The sequence below is a fragment of the Danio rerio genome, chromosome 11, assembly GCF_049306965.1.
Source record: "Danio rerio strain Tuebingen ecotype United States chromosome 11, GRCz12tu, whole genome shotgun sequence".
In the NCBI taxonomy this organism is placed as follows: Eukaryota; Metazoa; Chordata; class Actinopteri; order Cypriniformes; family Danionidae; genus Danio; species Danio rerio.
Window position 1 is genome coordinate 1,316,641 of NC_133186.1, and position 21,050 is coordinate 1,337,690.

The 21,050-nt window shown below is 40.6% G+C and overlaps 1 protein-coding gene across 46 annotated transcripts in view; it reads right to left on the reverse strand.

Annotated features, from left to right (window-relative positions):
- atp2b2 (ATPase plasma membrane Ca2+ transporting 2) overlaps window positions 1-21,050 on the reverse strand; it is a 170,771-nt gene that overhangs the window by 75,584 nt on the left and 74,137 nt on the right. For all 46 annotated transcript variants that reach the window (XR_012386802.1, XR_012386801.1, XR_012386799.1 and 43 more), the window contains 1 exon segment: window positions 1,642-1,842. Coding sequence is in view for 37 of the 46 variants with exons in the window: in NM_001123238.1 (NP_001116710.1) it covers window positions 1,642-1,842 (201 nt within the window). In the remaining 9 variants the exon portion in view is untranslated.

Sequence of the window (21,050 nt, forward strand, 5' to 3'; positions counted from 1 at the left end):
GCTCGCATCAAATTCAAAACTCTGATGTTTGCCTACAAAGTGACTTCTGGCCTAGCACCTTCTTATCTGCACTCACTTCTGCAGATCTATGTGCCCTCCAGAAACTTGCGTTCTGTGAATGAACGTCGCCTCGTGGTTCCATCCCAAAGAGGAAAAAAATCACTTTCGCGAACGCTCACGCTCAATCTGCCCAGTTGGTGGAATGAACTCCCTAACTGCATCAGAACAGCAGAGTCACTCGCTATTTTCAAGAAACGACTAAAAACTCAACTATTTAGTCTCCACTTCACTTCCTAATCTGCAATTGCCTACTTGAATATCACACTAACTGTAAAAAAAAAAAAAAAAAAAAAATTACTAACACTTCCCTTCTTAGACTTTACAGACCTGAAACTTGCCTTTAGTACTTATTCATTGTTGCTCTTAGTTGTGTAAATTGCTTCCTTGTCCTCATTTGTAAGTCGCTTTGGATAAAAGCGTCTGCTAAATGACTAAATGTAAATGTAAATGTAAATGTATTACAAATCAATACAATAATGCACTTTAGGTTTGTGTGATTTTACTGTTTTACATATTTTATATATTTTAAGGTATCCCACTTCGAAATGCTTGACATTAATAGTAGGTTTGGCATGCTGTGCCGGGAGAGAACCACGAGCTCAGATATAATTGAGCTCAAGGCTCCTGCCCGGTCAATAAGCATATAAGAGGATTTGAGATCAGGCAGCTCTTGAGAGCTCCTCTTAGAAAAGGGAGGAAAAGGAGGAGCTGGGGTGGAAGGGGGGATTCTTCTAGAATGAAGATAGAGCAGTAGGGAAAAATTGGTCCATTTATTGCAAGCTTGGATCAATCTGATTGGATTATTGCGAGTGAGTGAATGAATGAATGAATGAATGAATGAATGAATGAATGAATGAATGAATGAATTAATTAATTAATTAATGAAATAGCAAATTATTGAAAGGAGTAAACGAATGCAAGAAAGAAAGAAAGAAAGAAAGAAAGAAAGAAAGAAAGAAAGAAAGAAAGAATGAATGAATTAATGAATGAATGAATGAATTAATGAATGAATGAATGAATGAAATAGCAAATGATTATAAGGAGTGAAAGAATGCATGAAAGAATGAATGAATGAATGAACTGAATAGCAAATGATTAAAAGGAGTGAAAGAATGAACAAGTGAATGAATGAATGAATTAGATACAAAACTAACAAGCAAATAAATACAAAAACAAATCGTTTAACAAAAACAAATCAGTGAATGAATAAATAAATAAAAAACAAGTGAATGAATGAATTAATGAATGAATGAATGAATGAATGAAAAACAATTGAATGAATAAAAAAATGAATGAATGATTCAAATTAGATACAAACAAGTTAATGAATGAATGAATGAAAACAAATAAACGAGTGAGTGAATGAATAAATGATTGAATGAAAAACAAGTGGATGAATGAATGAACAAACAGGTGAAACAAAACAAAAAAACGAGTGAATAAATGAATGAATAAATGAATAAATGAATGAATGAATGAATGAATGAATCAATCAATCAATCAATCAATGAATGAATCAATGAATCAATCAATCAATCAATCAATTACTTAACAAGTGAATAAATGAATGAAGGTACTCACCGTCGGTGTTGCCCTCTCCAGGCGGCTGGTAGAAGGACAGACCCAGAGAGATCAGGGCTGCGATTTCCAGGATGATGAGGGTCACGTCTTGTAACGCTTCCCATACTAACTGTAAAAAAGTTTTTGGCTTCTTTGGAGGTATAAGATTTCGCCCGAAGACTTCTTTTCTTTTATCCAGATCTGTGGCCAACCCTGCCAAACCTGTGGAAAAACAACACAATGACTGATGTTACAACTGGCTCAGACACACAGCTTCACACACGCTCAGTTTAATAGGTTCAGGGGTTCGGGGATGTGGAGTTCAAAAGGTCATCTGTAACCATGGCAACCAGGTGCAATCGCTGACTCTGTGTTAAGTCGGGATTGGCTAGTTAACTCCATAACCTGCAGTAAAAAATGGAGGAATGTGATTTATGTGCTGGAATGTGACCTTTTTTTAATTTTATACGGTTCTTTTTACAGCACAGATTAATAAAGGGACTAAGCCGACAAGAAAATGAATAAATGAATTACCTGTCAGCATAGTGTCCTACAATAAAAGCAAAAAATAAATACAAAAAAAAAAGATTACAAGATCTTAACTGAACTCAAATTTGACTTAAAAACACAACCTACATCAATCATTTATTAATTTTCCTTCGCCTTAGTTCTTTACTTATTAGGTGTCGCCAGAGCGGAATGAACCGCCAACTATTCCAGCATATGTACAACCCAGTACTGGTAAACACCCATACGGATTTAATCTCACACACACTCATACACTATACTCATACATGTACACAATAATTGACTGTATTTAAATGTATAAAGTTTTAGAAGCATGTCATTGTAAAAATTTCACACTGTATTTTGCATACTGTCTTAAAGACCAATTATGTGCCTTTCTACAAGATGTAAGGTAAGTCTCTGATGTCTCTACCGTGTGTGTGTGTGAAGTTACAGCCCAGAATAGCACACAGATAATGCTTTGTAGCTCTCTGAGACAGACCCTTTAAGGCTTTGATCCCGATTGTGTTGTTTTGGTGAATGTCGCTTTAAATTCAAATGATATTCAAATGAGAGGGCGGAGCTACAAATGCCTGTGTGTCAGCATAGTGGCAGACTCATAAACAGTACTGTGTGAAGTGTCAGAATGTGTATCTCCACATCTATAATCCTCTTAAAGCAGCTCAAACACTCTAATGGCTGATGAACAGACGGCTGCTTCTCACTAAGGGCTGCTGTTTATGCTAATGAGGGAGAGACGGGCGCTAGTGGGCGGGGCTTTCCCCCTCTGATGACACGTATAAAGGGAGAATGTCAATCAAAGTGTGTCTGCAGACTGTTTTCTTGTCGGTTTAGTCCATTTATTAATCCGGGGTCGCCACAGCGGAATGAACCGCCAACTTATCCAGCACATTTTTACGCAGCAGATGCCCTTTCAGCCACAACCCATCTCTGGGAAACATCCACACATACACTACGGACAATTTAGCCTACCCAATTCACCTGTACCGCATGTCTTTGGACTGTGGGGGAAACCGGAGCACCCGGAGGAAACCCACGCGAACGCAGGGAGAACATGCAAACTCCACACAGAAACTCCAACTGAGCTGAGGTTCGAACCAGCGACCTTCTTGCTGTGAGGCGACAACACTACCTACTGTGCCACTGCCTCACCCCTACTGTTTTTATCAAGTCAGATTAATTAATTTAATTCATGTTTAACCATCAGAGTCACACACTCCTGGGTTTAAACCCCTTATAAACGTGATTTTTGCATAATAGATCCCCTTGAAAAACATTATATTTTATTAGAGCCTGCACTCTCTATGCTTTGACATTAAAAGAGATTTGATTTGGGATGTATGAGGCTTCCAGACACAGCAGAGCAGGTTCAGCATTAAACTGACCACAGATCAGCTGCAGTTCTATAAGAGTGATGGCTGAAAGCTCCTCTCTCCTACTGCTTCTCTACAGTCTCTGCAATCTCACTTCTCTTCACTGCAGCAGAAAAAGGCTTTACATCTCTTGCCCACGAATGCAAAATGAGCAGTCGGGTCTCTGCGAGTGAGATCGGGCCTGGTGTCACCGCAGTCTCCAATTACCAGCTGACTCACAGCACAGTTACTCACTCCTGCACACTTACGTACAGCCTGAGGAGCTGCACAGACAGACGCACGTACTGCTCAACTCACTACTACACCGACAATAAAGAAAAATAAAATAATGTCCCTGCGAAATCAGAGTTAAGCTTTTACATGTTAGTATGAGAAAGATCAACACAATCTCACGGCAATTCGTAACTTTTTCATTTAGTGGCTAATTCGTACAAATTCGTACGATCTAATTCGTACATTTTAGTGCGATTTGCATATCCCCCAATGACGGTTGGGTTTAGGGGTGGGGTTAGGTGCCACGCCTCCTTTTTAAAATCGTACAATTTCTTACGACTGAACTCGTACGAATTCGTACGAATTAGCCACTAAACTGCCAAAACGTAAAATACTTACGTTTTCTCGTGAGATCAGGCAGGAATGATAGTCTTAAAGGAGAGCTGTTATGCAAAAATCACCCAGTTGCGTGTCAGCAGTGTGTGAATATATCCAGCCTCTAATGCTAAACATTTACTGGTATGAGATCAGTGTTGGGGAGTAGCTAGTTACATGTAACGGCGTTAGGTAATTTAATTACAAAATAAAAGTAACAGTAATTAAATTAGTTACTTATGAAAACGTTGAGGATTACAAATGGGGTTACATCTGAATATGCTGAATAATATTCATCTGTTGCTTTTCCTGTTTTTGATATGCAGGAAGCTTTATGCTGAGGCCATTTATTATATTTATTTCATTTATTTCATTGCTCATTAACCGAAACTATTGGTTAACACTGTGATAATTGATTTGCTGTCTTTTTTTTTTTTTTTTTGTGAAATGTTTTTTGGATAAAGGTATTTTTTCGAGAGGTTGATGTACTGTAATGAAAAAGAAAGTAGGGTTAACCCCCTACTCTTTTCGAAGGACATCCTGGGATTTTTAACGACCACAGAGAGTCGGGACCTCGGTTTAACGTCTCATCCGAAAGACGGCGCTCACTGAGCAGTATAGCGTCCCCGTCACTATACTGGGGCGTTAGGACCCACACAGACCGCAGGTTGGGCGCCCCCTGCTGGCCTCACTAACACCACTTCCGGCAGCAACCTAGCTTTCCCATGTGGTCTCCCATCCAGGTACTGACCAGGCGCAGCCCTGCTTAGCTTCAGTGGGCGACCATGTGAGAGTTGCAGAGAGCGAGCTGCCGGCGATAAACTTGATGATATCTGATGTGCTGTTTTGTTAAGTAATGTTACTGAAAGTAAATGTATTTTGCAAGTAATTGACCATGATATTGTAACGAAAAGGAGAGGTTTAAAACTTGATGTTTGATGTGCTGTTTTCTTGCGAGATTATGTTTTGGAAGGAAAAGGTAATTTTCGAGTAATTGATCATGATATATTGTAGTGTAAATTGTTAAAATATAATGATAATTGATATGATGTTTTCCTATGTAGTAATAGTTTTTGAATGTACGTTTTTTTCGTATGTCTTGCAAATCGTTTTTGAATATGCAGGTAAATGTCTCCTGTATAATCGGTTGTGAGAGTAGAGATAAAGGTAAGATTTGTTATTTTTAATTTTTGGGTAAGTGTCAAATGTAGAAAACTTTTAATGTCAACTGTTAAAAATTTTTGTATTGATGTACACCTGATTAGTGATGGTGGTTGATGCACTTTATCTCTGTGGAGTGAGGTCGGAAATGGGAAGAATGTTTATTGTCATTGCTGGGAAGATTATTGTGTGATTAATGGATAATGAAATGAGAGTGACGGTTTAACTAATTGCACATTGTGATTGACTATGGAATAAAAGGGTGGAGTTGGAGAATTGTGTCACACACTGAGGAAGGCTTTGTGCCGAAACGTCTGTTTGTCTGTTATCACCCGTAAAATGTAAGAAAAAGTACGAATAAAAACAGTATGAAGCAACTGAGTGCGAATCATTACCTTCTTTTGAATAATAGTAACGATCAGATTAACGCACCAAACCAAAGAAGTAACTAAAAAGGAACCGCAAGCGCGCAGGACAAACGTCAGTAACTCTGCATTGCTGGAGATGTAAAATAATTTCACCCTGAAATCAGAGAAGGGCACACATATAACAGTTCAGTTTGCCGGCTGTTAAAATACTTTCAACACCAAAGGCTTCAATGTCAATGCTGTGAAAGTATCTGCAGGTAACCTAGCCTTTCTTTATTTTATAAAAGCAAACGGTTGTCGTTATGGTGAGTGTACAGAAATAAAAACAGACCCTTTCATTTCCAGTGATATTTTTATGACTCACAAAGTTATTGATGGGGTGAGGCAGTGGCGCAGTAGGTAGTGCTGTTGCCTCACAGCAAGAAGGTCGCTGTTTCGAACCTCGGCTCAGGTGGCGTTTCTGTGTGGAGTTTGCATGTTCTCCCTGCGTTCGTGTGGGTTTCCTCCGGGTGCTCCGTTTCCCCCACAGTCCAAAGACATGCGGTACAGGTGAATTGGGTAGGCTAAATTATCCTTAGTGTATGAGTGTGTCTGGATAAGTTGGCGGTTCATTCTGCTGTGGTGACCCTGGATTAATAAAGGGACTATTCAGGACACCAACAGACTCCTCTGGCCAAAGCGGTTTTGTCACATTACTAGTGTTGGGCAGTAGATTCGCTACAAGTGGTGACACCGCTAGCTTAACTACATGCGTGTCAATAGCTACTTTCAAAATCACAAAGCTTTTCAGTAGCGAAGCTATTTTAATAGTGAAGAAGCGCAGTAGCGTCAACACAAGCTACATTTACTGATCGCAGATCAATAAGTGACGGCACCGACATTCCCTGCTGAAAAATCCAGCTTAAACCAGCCTAGGATGGTTGGCTGGTTTTAGCTGGTCGACCAGGCTGGTTTTAGAGGGGTTTTGGCCATTTCCAGCCTGGTTTTAGCTGGTCAGGCTGGGAGATGACCAGCTTTGTCATCAGCATACAAAAAAACGTTATGAATATGCATGCTACACTCCCGACTGCACATTGTGTGTTCTTTTTTCTTATAATGCACAGAGTTTTAAGGTAAGGGACAAGAAGATACAAGACAAGAAGACAAAAGAGATGAGAAGAGAAGAGAAGAGAAGAGAAGAAAAGAAGAGAAGAGAAGAGAAGAAGAAAAGAGAAGAGAAGAGAAGAAAAGAGAAGAGAAGAGAAGAAAAGAGAAGAGAAGAGAAGAGAAGAGATGAGAAGAGAAGAGAAATGAAGAGAAGAGAAGAGAAGAGAAGAGAAGAGAAGAGAGAGAAGAGAAGAGAAGAGAAGAAGAAAGAGAAGAGAGAGAAGAAGAGAGAGAAGAGAAGAGAAGAGAAAGAGAAGAGAAGAGAAGAGAAGAGAAGAGAAGAGAAGAGAAGAGAAGAGAAGAGAAGAAAAAGAAGAGAAGAGAAGAGAAGAGAAGAGAAGAGAAGAGAAGAGAAGAGAAGAGAAGAGAAGAGAAGAGAAGAGAGAAGAAAGAGAAGAGAAGAGAAGAAGAGAAGAGAAGAGAAGAAGAAAGAGAAGAGAAGAGAAGAGAAGAGAAGAGAAGAGAAGAGAAGAGAAGAGAAGAAAAGAGAAGAGAAGAGAAGAGAAGAGAAGAGAAGAGAAGAGAAGAGAAGAGAAGAGAAGAGAAGAGAAGAGAAGAGAAGAAGAAAAGAGAAGAGAAGAGAAGAAGAGAAGAGAAGAGAAGAAGAAAAGAGAAGAGAAGAGAAGAAAAGAGAAGAGAAGAGAAGAGAAGAGAAGAGAAGAGAAGAGAAGAGAAGAGAAGAGAAGAGAAGAGAAGAGAAGAAAAAGAAGAGAAGAGAAGAGAAGAGAAGAGAAGAAGAGAAGAGAAGAGAAGAAGAGAAGAGAAGAGAAGAAAAGAGAAGAGAAGAGAGAGAAGAGAAGAGAAGAGAAGAGAAGAGAAGAAAAAGAAGAGAAGAGAAGAGAAGAGAAGAGAAGAAGAGAAGAGAAGAGAAGAGAGAGAAGAGAAGAGAAGAGAGGAGAGGAGAAGAGAAGAGAAGAGAAGAGAAGAGAAGAGAAGAGAAGAGAAGAGAAGAAAAGAGAAGAGAAGAGAAGAGAAGAGAGGAGAAGAGAAGAGAAGAGAAGAGAAGAGAAGAGAAGAGAAGAGAAGAGAAGAGAAGAGAAGAGAAGAGAAGAGAAGAAAAGAGAAGAGAAGAGAAGAAGAGAAGAGAAGAAGAAAAGAGAAGAGAAGAGAAGAGAAGAGAAGAGAAGAGAAGAGAAGAAAAGAGAAGAGAAGAGAAGAGAAGAGAAGAGAAGAGAAGAGAGGAGAAGAGAAGAGAAGAGAAGAGAAGAGAAGAGAAGAGAAGAAAAGAGAAGAGAAGAGAAGAGAAGAAGAAAAGAAAGAGAAGAGAAGAGAGAGAAGAGAAGAGAAGAGAAGAGAAGAGAAGAGAAGAAAAGAGAAGAGAAGAGAAGAGAAGAGAAGAAGAGAAAGAAGAAGAGAAGAGAAGAGAAGAGAAGAGAAGAGAAGAGAAGAGAAGAAGAGAAGAGAAGAGAAGAGAAGAAAAGAAAGAGAAGAGAAGAGAAGAGAAGAAGAAGAGAGAGAAGAGAGAGAAGAAGAGAAGAGAAGAGAAGAGAAGAAAAGAAAAGAGAAGAGAAGAGAAGAGAAGAGAAGAAGAGAAGAGAAGAGAAGAGAAGAGAAGAGAAGAGAAGAGAAGAGAAGAGAAGAGAAGAGAAGAGAAGAGAAGAGAAGAGAAGAGAGAGAGAGGTGTAGAGGCGAAAAGTGGCAAGAAGAGAAGAAAAGAAAAAGTAAAGGAAAAAAGAAAGGTGGGAAGAAATAGGAAGAGAAGGCTCAGTGTGACACAAGGCCACCAAACCTTTCCTGGCGCAGAGAAAGACTGCACAGGTTACAAATAGCACAGTGAGCTAAAAATACCCAAACACACAGAATGCTAATTGTTTGTGTGTGTGTGTGTGTGTGTGTGTGTGTGTGTGTGTGTGTGTGTGTGTGTGTGTGTGTATAGAGGATCTCTAAACGCATCATCATCATCATCATCAGCAGCAGCAGCAGCAGGCGTGGGCTGTGAGCTCCTGTGATCGCTGCAGAGTTCAGCACACAGCATCACGCCTGTCCTCACGTGACCAGCGCATTAAAGCTTTATTAAAAGGAACAGGAAGACGGCATGGGGAGATATAAATAAGGCAAAGTTTCCTGCGGTTCATCATAAACACAGCCATTAGCAGGTGTCAGCAAACGGCTCAAACATAAAAACCCCAGTGAAAGGAAAATAGATCCTGCATGAGCGACACACACGCAGACTCAGAAGGTGCTGGAGCCGTTCTGTTATTAGACCGGCTGCGAGAACATAAAGCAGCATGCAGGTCTGTGAGTCGTGTGTGACGTGCATTATTCTATTTAAAGACTTATGGTAATATGAATGCAAATAATATGATGTTTTGATATAGAGAATATAAAACCAAGATGTGAAAAAACACAATGCACTGGATGTGCTTGTTACTGCTTGTACACTGTAGAAGTTTTATGATACAAACAAGTCATGACAACAAATGTTTTTACATTCATTCATTCATTCATTTTCCTTTGGCTTAGTCCCTTTATTCATCTAGGATCACCACAGCGGAATGAACCGACAACTTACCCTACTTAAAAAAACCAGCTTAAACCAGCCTAGGCTGGTTGGCTGGTTTTAGCTGGTCGACCAATCTGGTTTTAGAGGAGTTTTGGCCACTTCCAGGCTGGTTTCCAGCCATTTCCAGCCTGGTCTTAGCTGGTCAGGCTGGGAGATGACCAGCTAAAACCAGCTTGACTAGCCTAGCCAGGTTGGGAGTCCAGCCAAAACCAGCTATGTCCAGCTTAAACCAGGCTGGTCAAGCTGGCTTTAGCTGGTCATTTTCCAGCCTGACCAGCTAGAACCAGGCTGGAAATGGCTGGAAACCAGCCTGGAAATGGCCAAAACCCCTCTAAAACCAGCCTGGTCAACCAGCTAAAACCAGCCAACCAGCCTAGGCTGGTTTAAGCTAGATTTTTCAGCAGGGTATCCAGCATATGTTTTACATAACGGATGCCCTTCCAGATGCAACCCAGTACTGGGAAACACCCACACACTTATACACTATGGCCAATTTAGTTAATTCCTCTAGTGCATGTGTGGGGGAAACCAGCACACAGGGAGAACATGCAAACTCCACACAGAAACACCAACTGACCCAGCCAGGGCTCGAACCAGTAAACTTCTGGTTGTGAGGTGACAGTAGCCCCTTTCACACAGTGATACCGGTAAATATATGGAAATTTTCTTGAAACAACTTTACCAGTAAGTTCAAAAAAGCACTGTTCACACAGGCGAGGACGTTATGGATTTTTTTCCGGAAAGCTCCATTCACACATCCATTCCAAAATAGTGGTAAACTCTGACATCATTAACCAGAAATGAGCTCTAAACGGCTGCGCTTGTGTTTGTACACATTTGACTACATCACAAACTCTGTGGATGGATCAGTGTTGTGAACAACTTCGATGAAAACATGTAGAGAAACACTTTCGCATGTCGTGATGTACACTCTTAAAAGAAACGGTTCTATATAGAACCAAAAATGGTTCTATCAAGCGCTTCATATATGGAACCCCAAAAAGGTTCTAAATAGAACTATTTTAAGGGTTCATTAAATAGAACCCCAAATGGTTCTTCGAATTCAAGTTAGATGGTTCTATTTAGAACCATTTAAGGGTTCTTTGTTTAGGTAGCAGTGCAGCGCTCGTGCCCGCACCGAGTCTGTGTATGCGCGGCAGGCCAGAGTCACGGTGGCAGGCTAGATTGACCATCAGGCCACCGGGAAAGGTCCCAGTTCTCCCTATGGCCAGTCCGTCCCTGGATATTATTAAAACCTTTTAAAGCCAAACATATTTTAATAATCCATAGATGAAAGATCAGGTGTTATTTATAAAGGACACAAAAATGCAGGCTAAATGTATTGTGAAATATTAAACCTTTAAGTATATATATATATATATATATATATATATATATATATATATATATATATATATATATATATATATATATATATATATATATATATATATATATATCACCACCTGTCCACGACGATGATTACTAGTTTTAAATAAATTATTAAATCATAAAAACATGGTACTGCACAGTCTAAATAAATAAACTGGTTATTTTATTTATTTTACAAAAAAATTGTTAAAAATGTTAAATATTAAGTATATATAAAATATAAGTTATATGCTAATGTGCAAACCTGAATGAAAAAAATCACATCATACTGTACGCTGATAAAGTTTTTGATAAAGGTTTTGACTCAAAAAGCTTTGTATATCTGTGTTATAGCTTATAATTGTTTTATAATCTTTACTAGATAATTATGTCATGAATCAAAAACTATAGAACCATTTTAATCAAAAAGGTTCTTTGCACTCAAAGGGTTCTAAATGGAACCATTTTTTGGGTAAAAGGTTCTACTGGCCAAGTATAGAACCCCAAGGTTCTATATAGAACCTCTAGGAACCTTTTTTTTTTAGAGTGTACATCACAGCTGTCAAACTCAGTTCCTGGAGGGCCGCAGCTCTGCACAGTTTAGTTCCAACCCTAATTAAACACACCTGATCAAACTAATTGAGTCCTTCAGGCTTGTTTGAAACCTACAGGTAAGTGTGTTATAGCAGGGTTGGAACTAAACTGTGCAGGGCTTCGGCCCTCCAGGAATTGAGTTTGACACCCCCTGGTGTACATGATATGTGTGTGTGTGTGCTGGCGCTCACGTGCTGTTTCACGGGCACACGCAAAGCTTGAAGGTAAACAAACAGCGGCTTATCATAAGCATCTTATCGCTGATTATTTACACGGTTGGCATTACGATGAACATATAAACGTGATCTGACTAACATCTAGCAGCTAAATATGTCTGGAAAAATATTCGAAGGCTTTTGTGAAAATATTGTGAATGCGTCTGACTGTTCTGATTGGCTATAGTAGACGTCTTACGTCAGTGTGTTCTAGATGTGCATGCGCTCTTTCCGGCAATCTTCCTTCTGCATTCACACAGCGCAGCATTCCGGCAAATTACCGGTAATGTTACAACTTCTCTTTTCGGAAAATAGCCAGAAGGAATTTACTGGTATTTTCAAAAAGGGCCTGTTCACACATACACACCTTCCGGAAAATCGCCGGTAATTTTCCGGAAAGGTCTGTATGTGTGAAAGGGGCTAGTGTTAACCACTGAGCCATCGTGCCACCCTACAGCAGTACATTATTTCTATAAGAGCTATTCAGAAATGTGCTTTTTTTAACCCAAAGGAGGGGAAAAGGCTCAGCAGAAAAAAAGAAATGAAGTGTTTCTCATGCACACCATGACTACAGTACCGGAGACTAAAATGCGCTGCTGTTTTTGCCGTGGTTTATGGGGAGTTTTGCAGTGTTTGTGATGGAATCAGCAGAGAAGCGGAGCTGACCTCATTACTCACTGAACAAGTGTGAATCTGAGCGCTCTGGGACTCATCACAACGCTGAATATCATATTAATTAGGGTGTAAAACCAGGACACGCACACGCTCGTCATATAGGGGACCATTATAGAGCTTAAACATGGGCAGTTTTGCACTTTGTGAGAGCGCTAGCTCATCTCATCTCCGCTATTAATACAGTACAGCAGTGTGCTGGAATCCTTATGCATTTGCGCTTTCACAAGCAACATTTGCATGCGCTTATGCAGCTGATATGATATTCAGAAATTACCCTTTTAAAAGAGAGAAAGAGAGCGCGAGAGGGCCAACAATATTGCATATCTGAATGCCTGCTGCCTTCACCGCAGTTAAAAATAGATCTCCATGGAAACCCTACACATAAAGCGTTGTGGGTATCGACTGCAGATGGAGAGCTGCAGCACATGGACATCAGCATCAGCATCGCAACACATCTGGACGGCAGAACAAACACACTTCCAGGAACACTAGCGCTGCGTTTGCACGCTGTTATCCGCCCGTTAATAACGTCCTCAGAGTGGAAGCACACACAGAACCATTCTGGAGCATTTCAGATGGAGCTGACTTATTTCAGAACATTCTGTGCAACCTGCTGATACTGTTTAACATTTATATGACCATATACACTCACCGGCCACTTTATTAGGTACACCTGCAAATTTCTAATCAGCCAATCATATGATGGCAGCAGCTCAATGCATTTAGGCATGTAGACATGATCAAGACGATCTGCTGCAGTTCAAACTGAGCATCAGAATGGAGAAGAAAGGGGATTTAAGTGACTTTGAACCTGGCATGGTTAATGCTGCCAGACGGGCTGCTCTGAGTATTTCAGAAACTGCTGATCTGCTGGGGTTTTCATGCACAACCATCTCTAGGCTTTACAGAGAATGCTCCGACAAAGAGGAAATATCCAGTGAGCGGCAGTTCTGTGGGCGCAAATGTCTTGTTGATGAGGACAGAGGTCGGAGGAGAATGGCCAGACTGGTTCCAGCTGATAGAAAGGCAACAGTAACTCAAATAAGCACTCGCTACAACCGAGCTCTGCAGAAGAGCATCTCTGAACACACAACACGGCCAACCTTGAGGCGGATGGGCTACAGCAGCAGAAGAGCACACCGGGTGCCGCTCCTGTCAGCTAAGAACAGGAAACTGAGGCTACAATTCACACAGACTCACCAAAACTGGACAATAGAAGATTGGAGAAACGTTGCTGCTCTGATGAGTCTCCATTTCTGCTGACACATTCAGATGCTCGGGTCAGAATTTGGCCTCAACAACATGAAAGCATGGATCATCCTGCCTTGTATCAGCGGTTCAGGCTGGTGGTGGTGGTGTAATGGTGTGGGGGAGATTTTCTTTGGGTTCATTAGTACCAATTGAGCATCAACGCCACAGCCTACCTGAGTATTGCTGCTGACCATGTCCATCCCTTTATGAGCACAGTGTTTCCATCTTCTGATGGCTACTTCCAGCAGGATAACGCAGCATGTCATAAAGCTCAATCATCTCAGACTGGTTTCTTGAACATGACGATGAGTTCACTGTACTCAAATGGCTTCCACAGTCACCAGAGCTCAATCCAATAGAGCAGCTTTGGGATGTGGTGGAACGGGAGATTGGCATCATGGATGTGCAGCCGACAAATCTGCAGCAACTGTGTGATGCTATCATGACAATATGGAGCAAAATCTCCGAGGAATATTTCTAACACCTTGTTGAATCTACGGCAGGCAGTCTGAAGGCAAAAGGTTTTACTAGTAAGGTGTACCTAATAAAGTGGCCGATGAGTGTATAAACGTATATAATGTACTGTACATGCACCGATTGTTCAGGTTTATCAACAGACTGGAGGGTTTATTCTGCAGCTAACAACCAGCTGGATGTACATTATCCTGATTTTGACATGGCTACTGGCCACAAAACTAAACTCAAAACAGAATAAGAAGCATTTTATTCACGCTGCAGTGTGTTTGCCATGCTCAGGTTGTGGATGTGTCTTGAAATGCTCCAAATGACCGTCCTGCCCTTCAGGCTACAGCATCGTCCACTGCAGCCCTTTATAAGAAAATAATAGCTGGATGCTAAATTAATTTTCTGGCTCGGTACGCTTTAAATGAACACAAACCGGGGGATCTACATCTCTCCTCAACTGGGCAGAGTGTTTCAGTTTGAATTGATTTTGGGTGCAGATATACAGTAGCAGCCTGTAAACACTGGGCTACAAGCTCAGAAAACACGTCATTACACGGGTTAAAGTCGCTGACTAGTTTCACTGGTGTCAAAGTCCAATATAAAACTAGAACCTAAAGTTCATTGATAAACTTTGATGTTGGCTTGAGAAAGCCAACGTAACTGCGCTAGGACTGGGAATGGCAGCTGGCAGAAAGCACGGCGGCGGTTGCTAAGTGGTTGCTAGGCAGTTGCTAAAACGTTTATGGCGTTGTTAGGGGGTTGCTAAGCAGTTGCTAAATGGCAATGCTCGTGTACATGTTTGATCAAATGCTAATACTTAGTAGGCATTTCTAGCATATGTTATTGCATTTAGATAATCATTCACAGCATGTAGCTAATCGTTATTAGCACTTGTTTTCCATTATCATTGTTACCATGCATAGTACACAGGAAGTCCCATTTGCTAGCACGAGTCAAACAAGCCAATGCCCAGGTCCCTACGATGTTCTGATGTAGAGATATTGCTATTTTTAAATGGTTGCTAGGTTATACTGTTTTGTTGCTATGGGGACATTTGACAGGTCAGTGATGATACATCAAAGCTTCTTGGCAATATGAGTGACCTTAATCAACCCCGATGTTTCTATGACAGTCTTTATGAGTGTCAAAAACTGGACTTGAACATGATGTATTCCTGGTGTTGGGTTGCGGCTGGAAGGGCATTCGCTGTGTAAAACAAATGCTGGATAAGTTGGCGGTTCATTCCGTTGTGGCGACCGCTGATTAATAAAGGGACTAAGGGAATGAACATTATGTAAAAATGGCTTGCCGTATTTTTTTGAAAATACAACGCTTAATAAGTGTGATAGTGATACATGCAAATCGGTAAAAATATGGAGTTTAAGTCAAAAATGGCTTGCCATATTTAGAGAAAAATAATGCTTAAAAATTGCTGTAATAATGCTTAAAAAAAGGTCTGATAAACCTTAAAGATATTGCAACAAAATCTAACGCATCTAAATACAGCTTTTGGCCAAATTTGGGGCTTGTATAATTTTTTTATATGCCCGGGTTGTAAAAATGTAATATTTAACATTTTTTTATTAAAAAAACGATAAGTCTAACATAAATCTAGACCGTAACCCCTTGACAGCGCTTTTTGGTATTTCAGAGAGAGTTGACCTGACTGTTGCATCTCGCCAAGTTATTGCCTTTTCTACTCTTCTAGCTAGACGAGCCATTCTTATCAAATGGAAACAGGTGATTCCTCCATCACATGACATGTGGATCCGAGAAATTTTTAGTTACATAAAACTTGAAAAATTACGATGTTTACTTGCAGGATCTCTCAAATCTTTTTACAAGACCTGGAACCCTGTTTTAGACTATATCAAAGGCTTACCTTATTTAGTTGATATCAGATCTAATAAACAGTAATTAATTGAAAAGAGGAAATATTGACTCCTTAATGTGAACTTTTAATTTCTATTTTTTCAATTGTTATTATTATAATTTTATTTATTTATTTATTTATTTATTTATTTTTATTTATTTATTTTTATTTTTTATTTATTATTTTGCTTTTATCGTAAACTTACTCATTTATTATAATACTGTTTAACAATTTATTTTAATTCTTGTATTTTATTTTTAATTTATTATTATTTCTTTTATAGGATATGTTTGTTTATAATTCATACATTTAAATTTATTTTATTTTAAGGGGAAAGTGGGAAAATAAGAAAAATAAGACACTGTAAATTTTTCCTTTGTTGTATTGTATACTATGATGTATTGTCTTGTCAATCTCAAGAAAAAATAAATAAACAAAAAAACGATAAGTCTTATAGGCATGAGGAGATCTTGACAATCTTGAATGCAGAAGGCACATTTTGACCACATTTGGTCCTTGTGGCATGAACGGCCTGGGAGGAGATACGTTTGTTTTCAAGGACAGAGTAGCATAACAGTATGTTGGCTTTCTCAAGCCAACATAATAAATAATAAGCACAAAAATAGGACTGTAGACACTGGGCCAAGGACACATGCTTTCACATTCTGGATAAGGATGGAAGATTTGTCAATTGATGAAAAACGTAGCTTAACATAATTGAACTACAACCTATTCTTTCATTTATTTTCTTGTCGGCTTAGACCCTTTATTAATCCAGGGTCACCACAGCGAAATGAACCGCCAACTTATCCAGCACGTTTTTACGCAGCGAGTGCCCTTCCAGCCGCAACCCATCTCTGGGAAACATCCACACACACACACTCATACACTACGGACAATTTAGCCTACCCAATTCACCTGTACCGCATGTCTTTGGGGGAAACCGGAGCACCCGGAGGAAACCCACGCGAAGGCAGGGAGAACATGCAAACTCCACACAGAAACGCCAACTGAGCCGAGGTTCGAACCAGCGACCTTCTTGCTGTGAGGCGACAGCACTACCTACTGCGCCACTGCCTGGCCACTACAACCTTATTCAGGCGTATATTGTTCATTCCATATGGTGCATATTTGGATGAATAGTGTTTGTTTTTGTCCTCCTTGATTATTTATTGGTTTCTCTGTCAGTATCCGCTTGTTAAGTGTGACGTCACGCGAAGCGGCTTCCGGGTCCAAGCGCTCTATTCAACTAAATGAGGAGGTGAAATGGTAATAATAAACGTTTACAAAGCGATTTAATACTTTCGAAAATCACGATCGCTATATATATATATGTCCATGCCTAATATCCGATGGCCAGAAAGTGATTCATTATTTATAAATTGTTAAATATTTGTTATGCAGAGATTGTTGTGTACACTATGACTTTATATTAAATTAACTTTAATGTGTGATAGGAATAAAACGTGATCATAAACGAATGATTTCTCCACTCAAATGAATGGCGGCTTGGACCCGGAAACAGCATTACATACGTCACCGACACGTCACCGCTTAACAAGCGGATAATATGTAGGCTACTGTGGAGTTTAATGTGCACTGGTGTTATATCCTCATCTGACCTGACTGAAGTGAAGGGTTGAGCAGAACTGCTGATGTACTGTATGTATTGGGTTGGTTCTGCAGTGTTGGGTCGACGCAGACGGTGAAATATCATGATGAATCTGGAACATGACTGTGTGCTGTTCGAGGGCGACTCACACACCTCGCTGAGCCGTCTTTCTGATGGAGCTTCTTAAAGTCTGTTATATGTGGATCCAGCAGTATCCCAGAAGAACACACACACACACACACACACACACTCACACTTACACTGTCCATTAATGAGAGTGCAGAGAGAGTGTATTATGTTTGTGTGTGTGTGTGTGTGTGTGTGTGTGTGTGTGTGTGTGTACTGGTTGAGCTATATATTTCTGTGAAAGCTCAGTTGTCAACACGTATATAGTAAGATTTCAAAACAACCCACTGTGTATCAATGTGTGAGTGTGTGTGAGTTTGGGTGTGTGTGTATTCTGCAAATCTGTGTAAATAATGTGTAAGTATAAAGCTGTTCTATGCGAGTGTGTTGTCTATTGTGTATGTCAGTGTGTATGTATGTGTGTATGTGTGTGTGTGTGTGTGTGTGTGTGTGTGTGTGTGTGTGTGTGCGTGTGCGTGTGCGTGTGTGTGTGTGTGTGTCTTTGTCTGAGCGTGTATGAGTTTGAGTGTGTGTCTGTGTGTGAAAGTTTGAACGTGTGTGTGTGTGTTTGTCTTTGAGCGTGTATGAGTTTAAGTGTGTGTCTGTGTGAAAGTTTGAACGTGTGTGTGTGTGTGTGTGTGTGTGTGTGTGTGTGTGCGTGCGTGTGTGTGTGTGTCTTTGTCTAAGCTTGTATGAGTTTGAGTGTGTGTCTGTGTGAAAGTTTGAACGTGTGTGTGTGTGTGTGTGTGTGTGTGTGTGTGTGTCTTTGTCTGAGCGTGTATGAGTTTGAGTGTGTGTCTTTGTGTGAAAGTGTGAACGTGTGTGTGTGTGTGTGTGTCTTTGTCTGAGCGTGTATGAGTTTGAGTGTGTGTCTTTGTGTGAAAGTTTGAACGTGTGTGTGTGTGTGTGTGTGTGTGTGTGTGTGTGTGTGTGTGCGTGTGCGTGTGTGTGTGTGTCTGTGTGTGTGTTTGTGTGTGTGTGTGTATGAGTTTGAGTGTGTGTCTTTGTGTGAAAGTTTGAACGTGTGTGTGTGTGTGTGTGTGTGTGTCTTTGTCTAAGCGTGTATGAGTTTGAGTGTGTGTCTTTGTGTGAAAGTTTGAACGTGTGTGTGTGTGTGTGTGTGTGTCTTTGTCTAAGCGTGTATGAGTTTGAGTGTGTGTCTTTGTGTGAAAGTTTGAACGTGTGTGTGTGTGTGTGTGTGTGTGTGTGTGTGTGTGTGCGCGTGTCTGTGTGTGTGTGTGTGTGTGTGTGTGTGTGTGTGTGTGCGTGTGCGTGTGTGTGTTCGTCTGTGTGTGTGTGTGTGTGTGTATGAGTTTGAGTGTGTGTCTTTGAGTGAAAGTTTGAACGTGTGTATGTGTGTGTGTGTGTGTGTGTGTGTCCATCCTCTCCCAGTGTCTCTCCGGTTGGGATGTCAGTGTCAGGTTTCCGGCGTGGAGCTCAGGTGAATCTCCAACACAAAGCTGCCATTAACATTCTTATGAAAATAATATGAGAAATCAGCCAATAGGAAAGCAGCTTCCACAGCTCCCCCAGTGCTCTCACTGCGGTCAGCAGAAGGCAAACCAGCCTCGCATCCACACAACCTCAGCTCAATGTGAGAGCATTAGTACAGCCTTCATTAAGTCCACAAGTAATCCTAATGTCCGATGTTTATTTTGCCAGCGCATAATGTTAGTCTTAAGGTGAACAGTTATTCTGTGCAAGTTAATCCACTTCCCTCTCTGATGACTCTGACTGGGCCAAATCTGATTAGCCACACCCCTCCAACAATTAGTGAAAGATGAGAGGTGGAGCTCAAAACAAAACCCCGCCCACTAATCAATATTCCACTTCAGCTGGAGATGTGTCAAGTCTGCAGCATCTTCTGGTTTTTACTGACTTGTTAAGTGTTCTGGGCCTACATTTCTGAACTAATAAATGTAATGATACTCTGAAACATGTAGTTGAACATTCATTATAGCATTTTCCCGATGTAGCGCCACGGTATTGGAGCGATGGGTGAGCATTTTAACACCACCGCTGATCACCTTTTTTCAGATGTTAACATCGCAAATCAGCGCCACATTTGAGCTAGCCGTCCAATCACAGAAAAGGATGGGCGGGACAATACCATACCTGTCAATCCGTCAATTTTTTCCCGGGATTCTCACGTAATTTACAATTCTATCCCGCTATCATCCTGTAAAGGTGTTTTAAAACATTTTTCCAGTATTTTCAATCTTTCTATGAAGGGTGGCAATAAACATTAATGAGCCGATCCTCCTAATACGCAACCCATACCGCCGAACCACCAGGAGACTAGGCATGAGACGATAACCACTTTCAAGGAATACCACGGTTTGGAAAATCAACGTTTTAAAACCGCCAAAATGTTCTGCTATACCGTTCCTAAGGTATGTGTAAGATTTTTTTATTTACTTTTTGTCTAAGGACAACATTGATCTGACATCCAATAAGGACGTTGATATTTGGTTGATTTTAGGTTGCATTGGAACATGACTAAAATCCAATCTTAAGCCACCATCTTAGGGTGCTTTCACATCTGTAGTTCGTTTTATTTGGTCCGGACCAAGAGTAATAAATGATCATTGTTGCATTTTCTGCCGTCTTTGGGTCATTTTCACACCACACTGCTGGCTTTGGTCCGAACCAGTTAAAACGAGCCAAAATGCAGTCATCTGACAAAATCCACATCTCTCATTGGCCAGATGTTGTTGAACATATTTTCTAAACTGCATATTGATTGGCCAGAATTCACGTGGTGCGCACTCGAGTACGATTGCTGCATTCACACCTGCCCAAACGAACCGCACCAAAAGGGAAAACGAACTCTAGTGCGATTCAATCGAACTAAATAAGGCAGGTGTGAAAGCACTCTTAAACCGATGTCAAATTGACGGCAAATACTGACATTTATTCGTCAGGTATGGCAACCAAAATCAAACGTCTGATAGACGTCATAGTGGAAACGTCCACACGACGTCAAGCTGTAACATCATTAGATGTTGATTTTCAGTTGATTACTGGCTGGGTGTTGGGTTCTGACGTCAACCAGATTTGCAATTCCAAACAAAATGCAACGTTCCCACGACGTTGGGGTACAACGTCAATTTGACGTCATGTTGACATCCTGTGCCTGCTGGGATGCTTAGTGTATGAGTGTGTGTGAGATTGTGAGAGTGTATGGGTGTTTCCCAGTACTGAGTTGCAGCTGGAAGGGCATCTGCTGTGTAAACATATACTGGAATAGCTGGCGGTTCATTCTGCAGTGGCGACCCCTCATTAATTAAGGGACTAAGCCAAAGGAAATCAATGAATGAACATTGGGTTTGTCCATATTTGACCCATTACGTTAAAACAGTCCGAATTTTTCGAGTGTCGAGAAGATCTTGAACTGAATGAACAGTGTCTGTCTGCGTCCAAAATCTCCTACTACATTTGAATTGACTACACGACCATCAGAAACGTATGTTCTATACAGTATGAATGTAACTGCACCATAGGATAGTGTAGTGTCCATCTGATAAGCACTTCAGAATCCTGCCGGAAGTAATAGGAAATACTACTCAGTTCACATACTG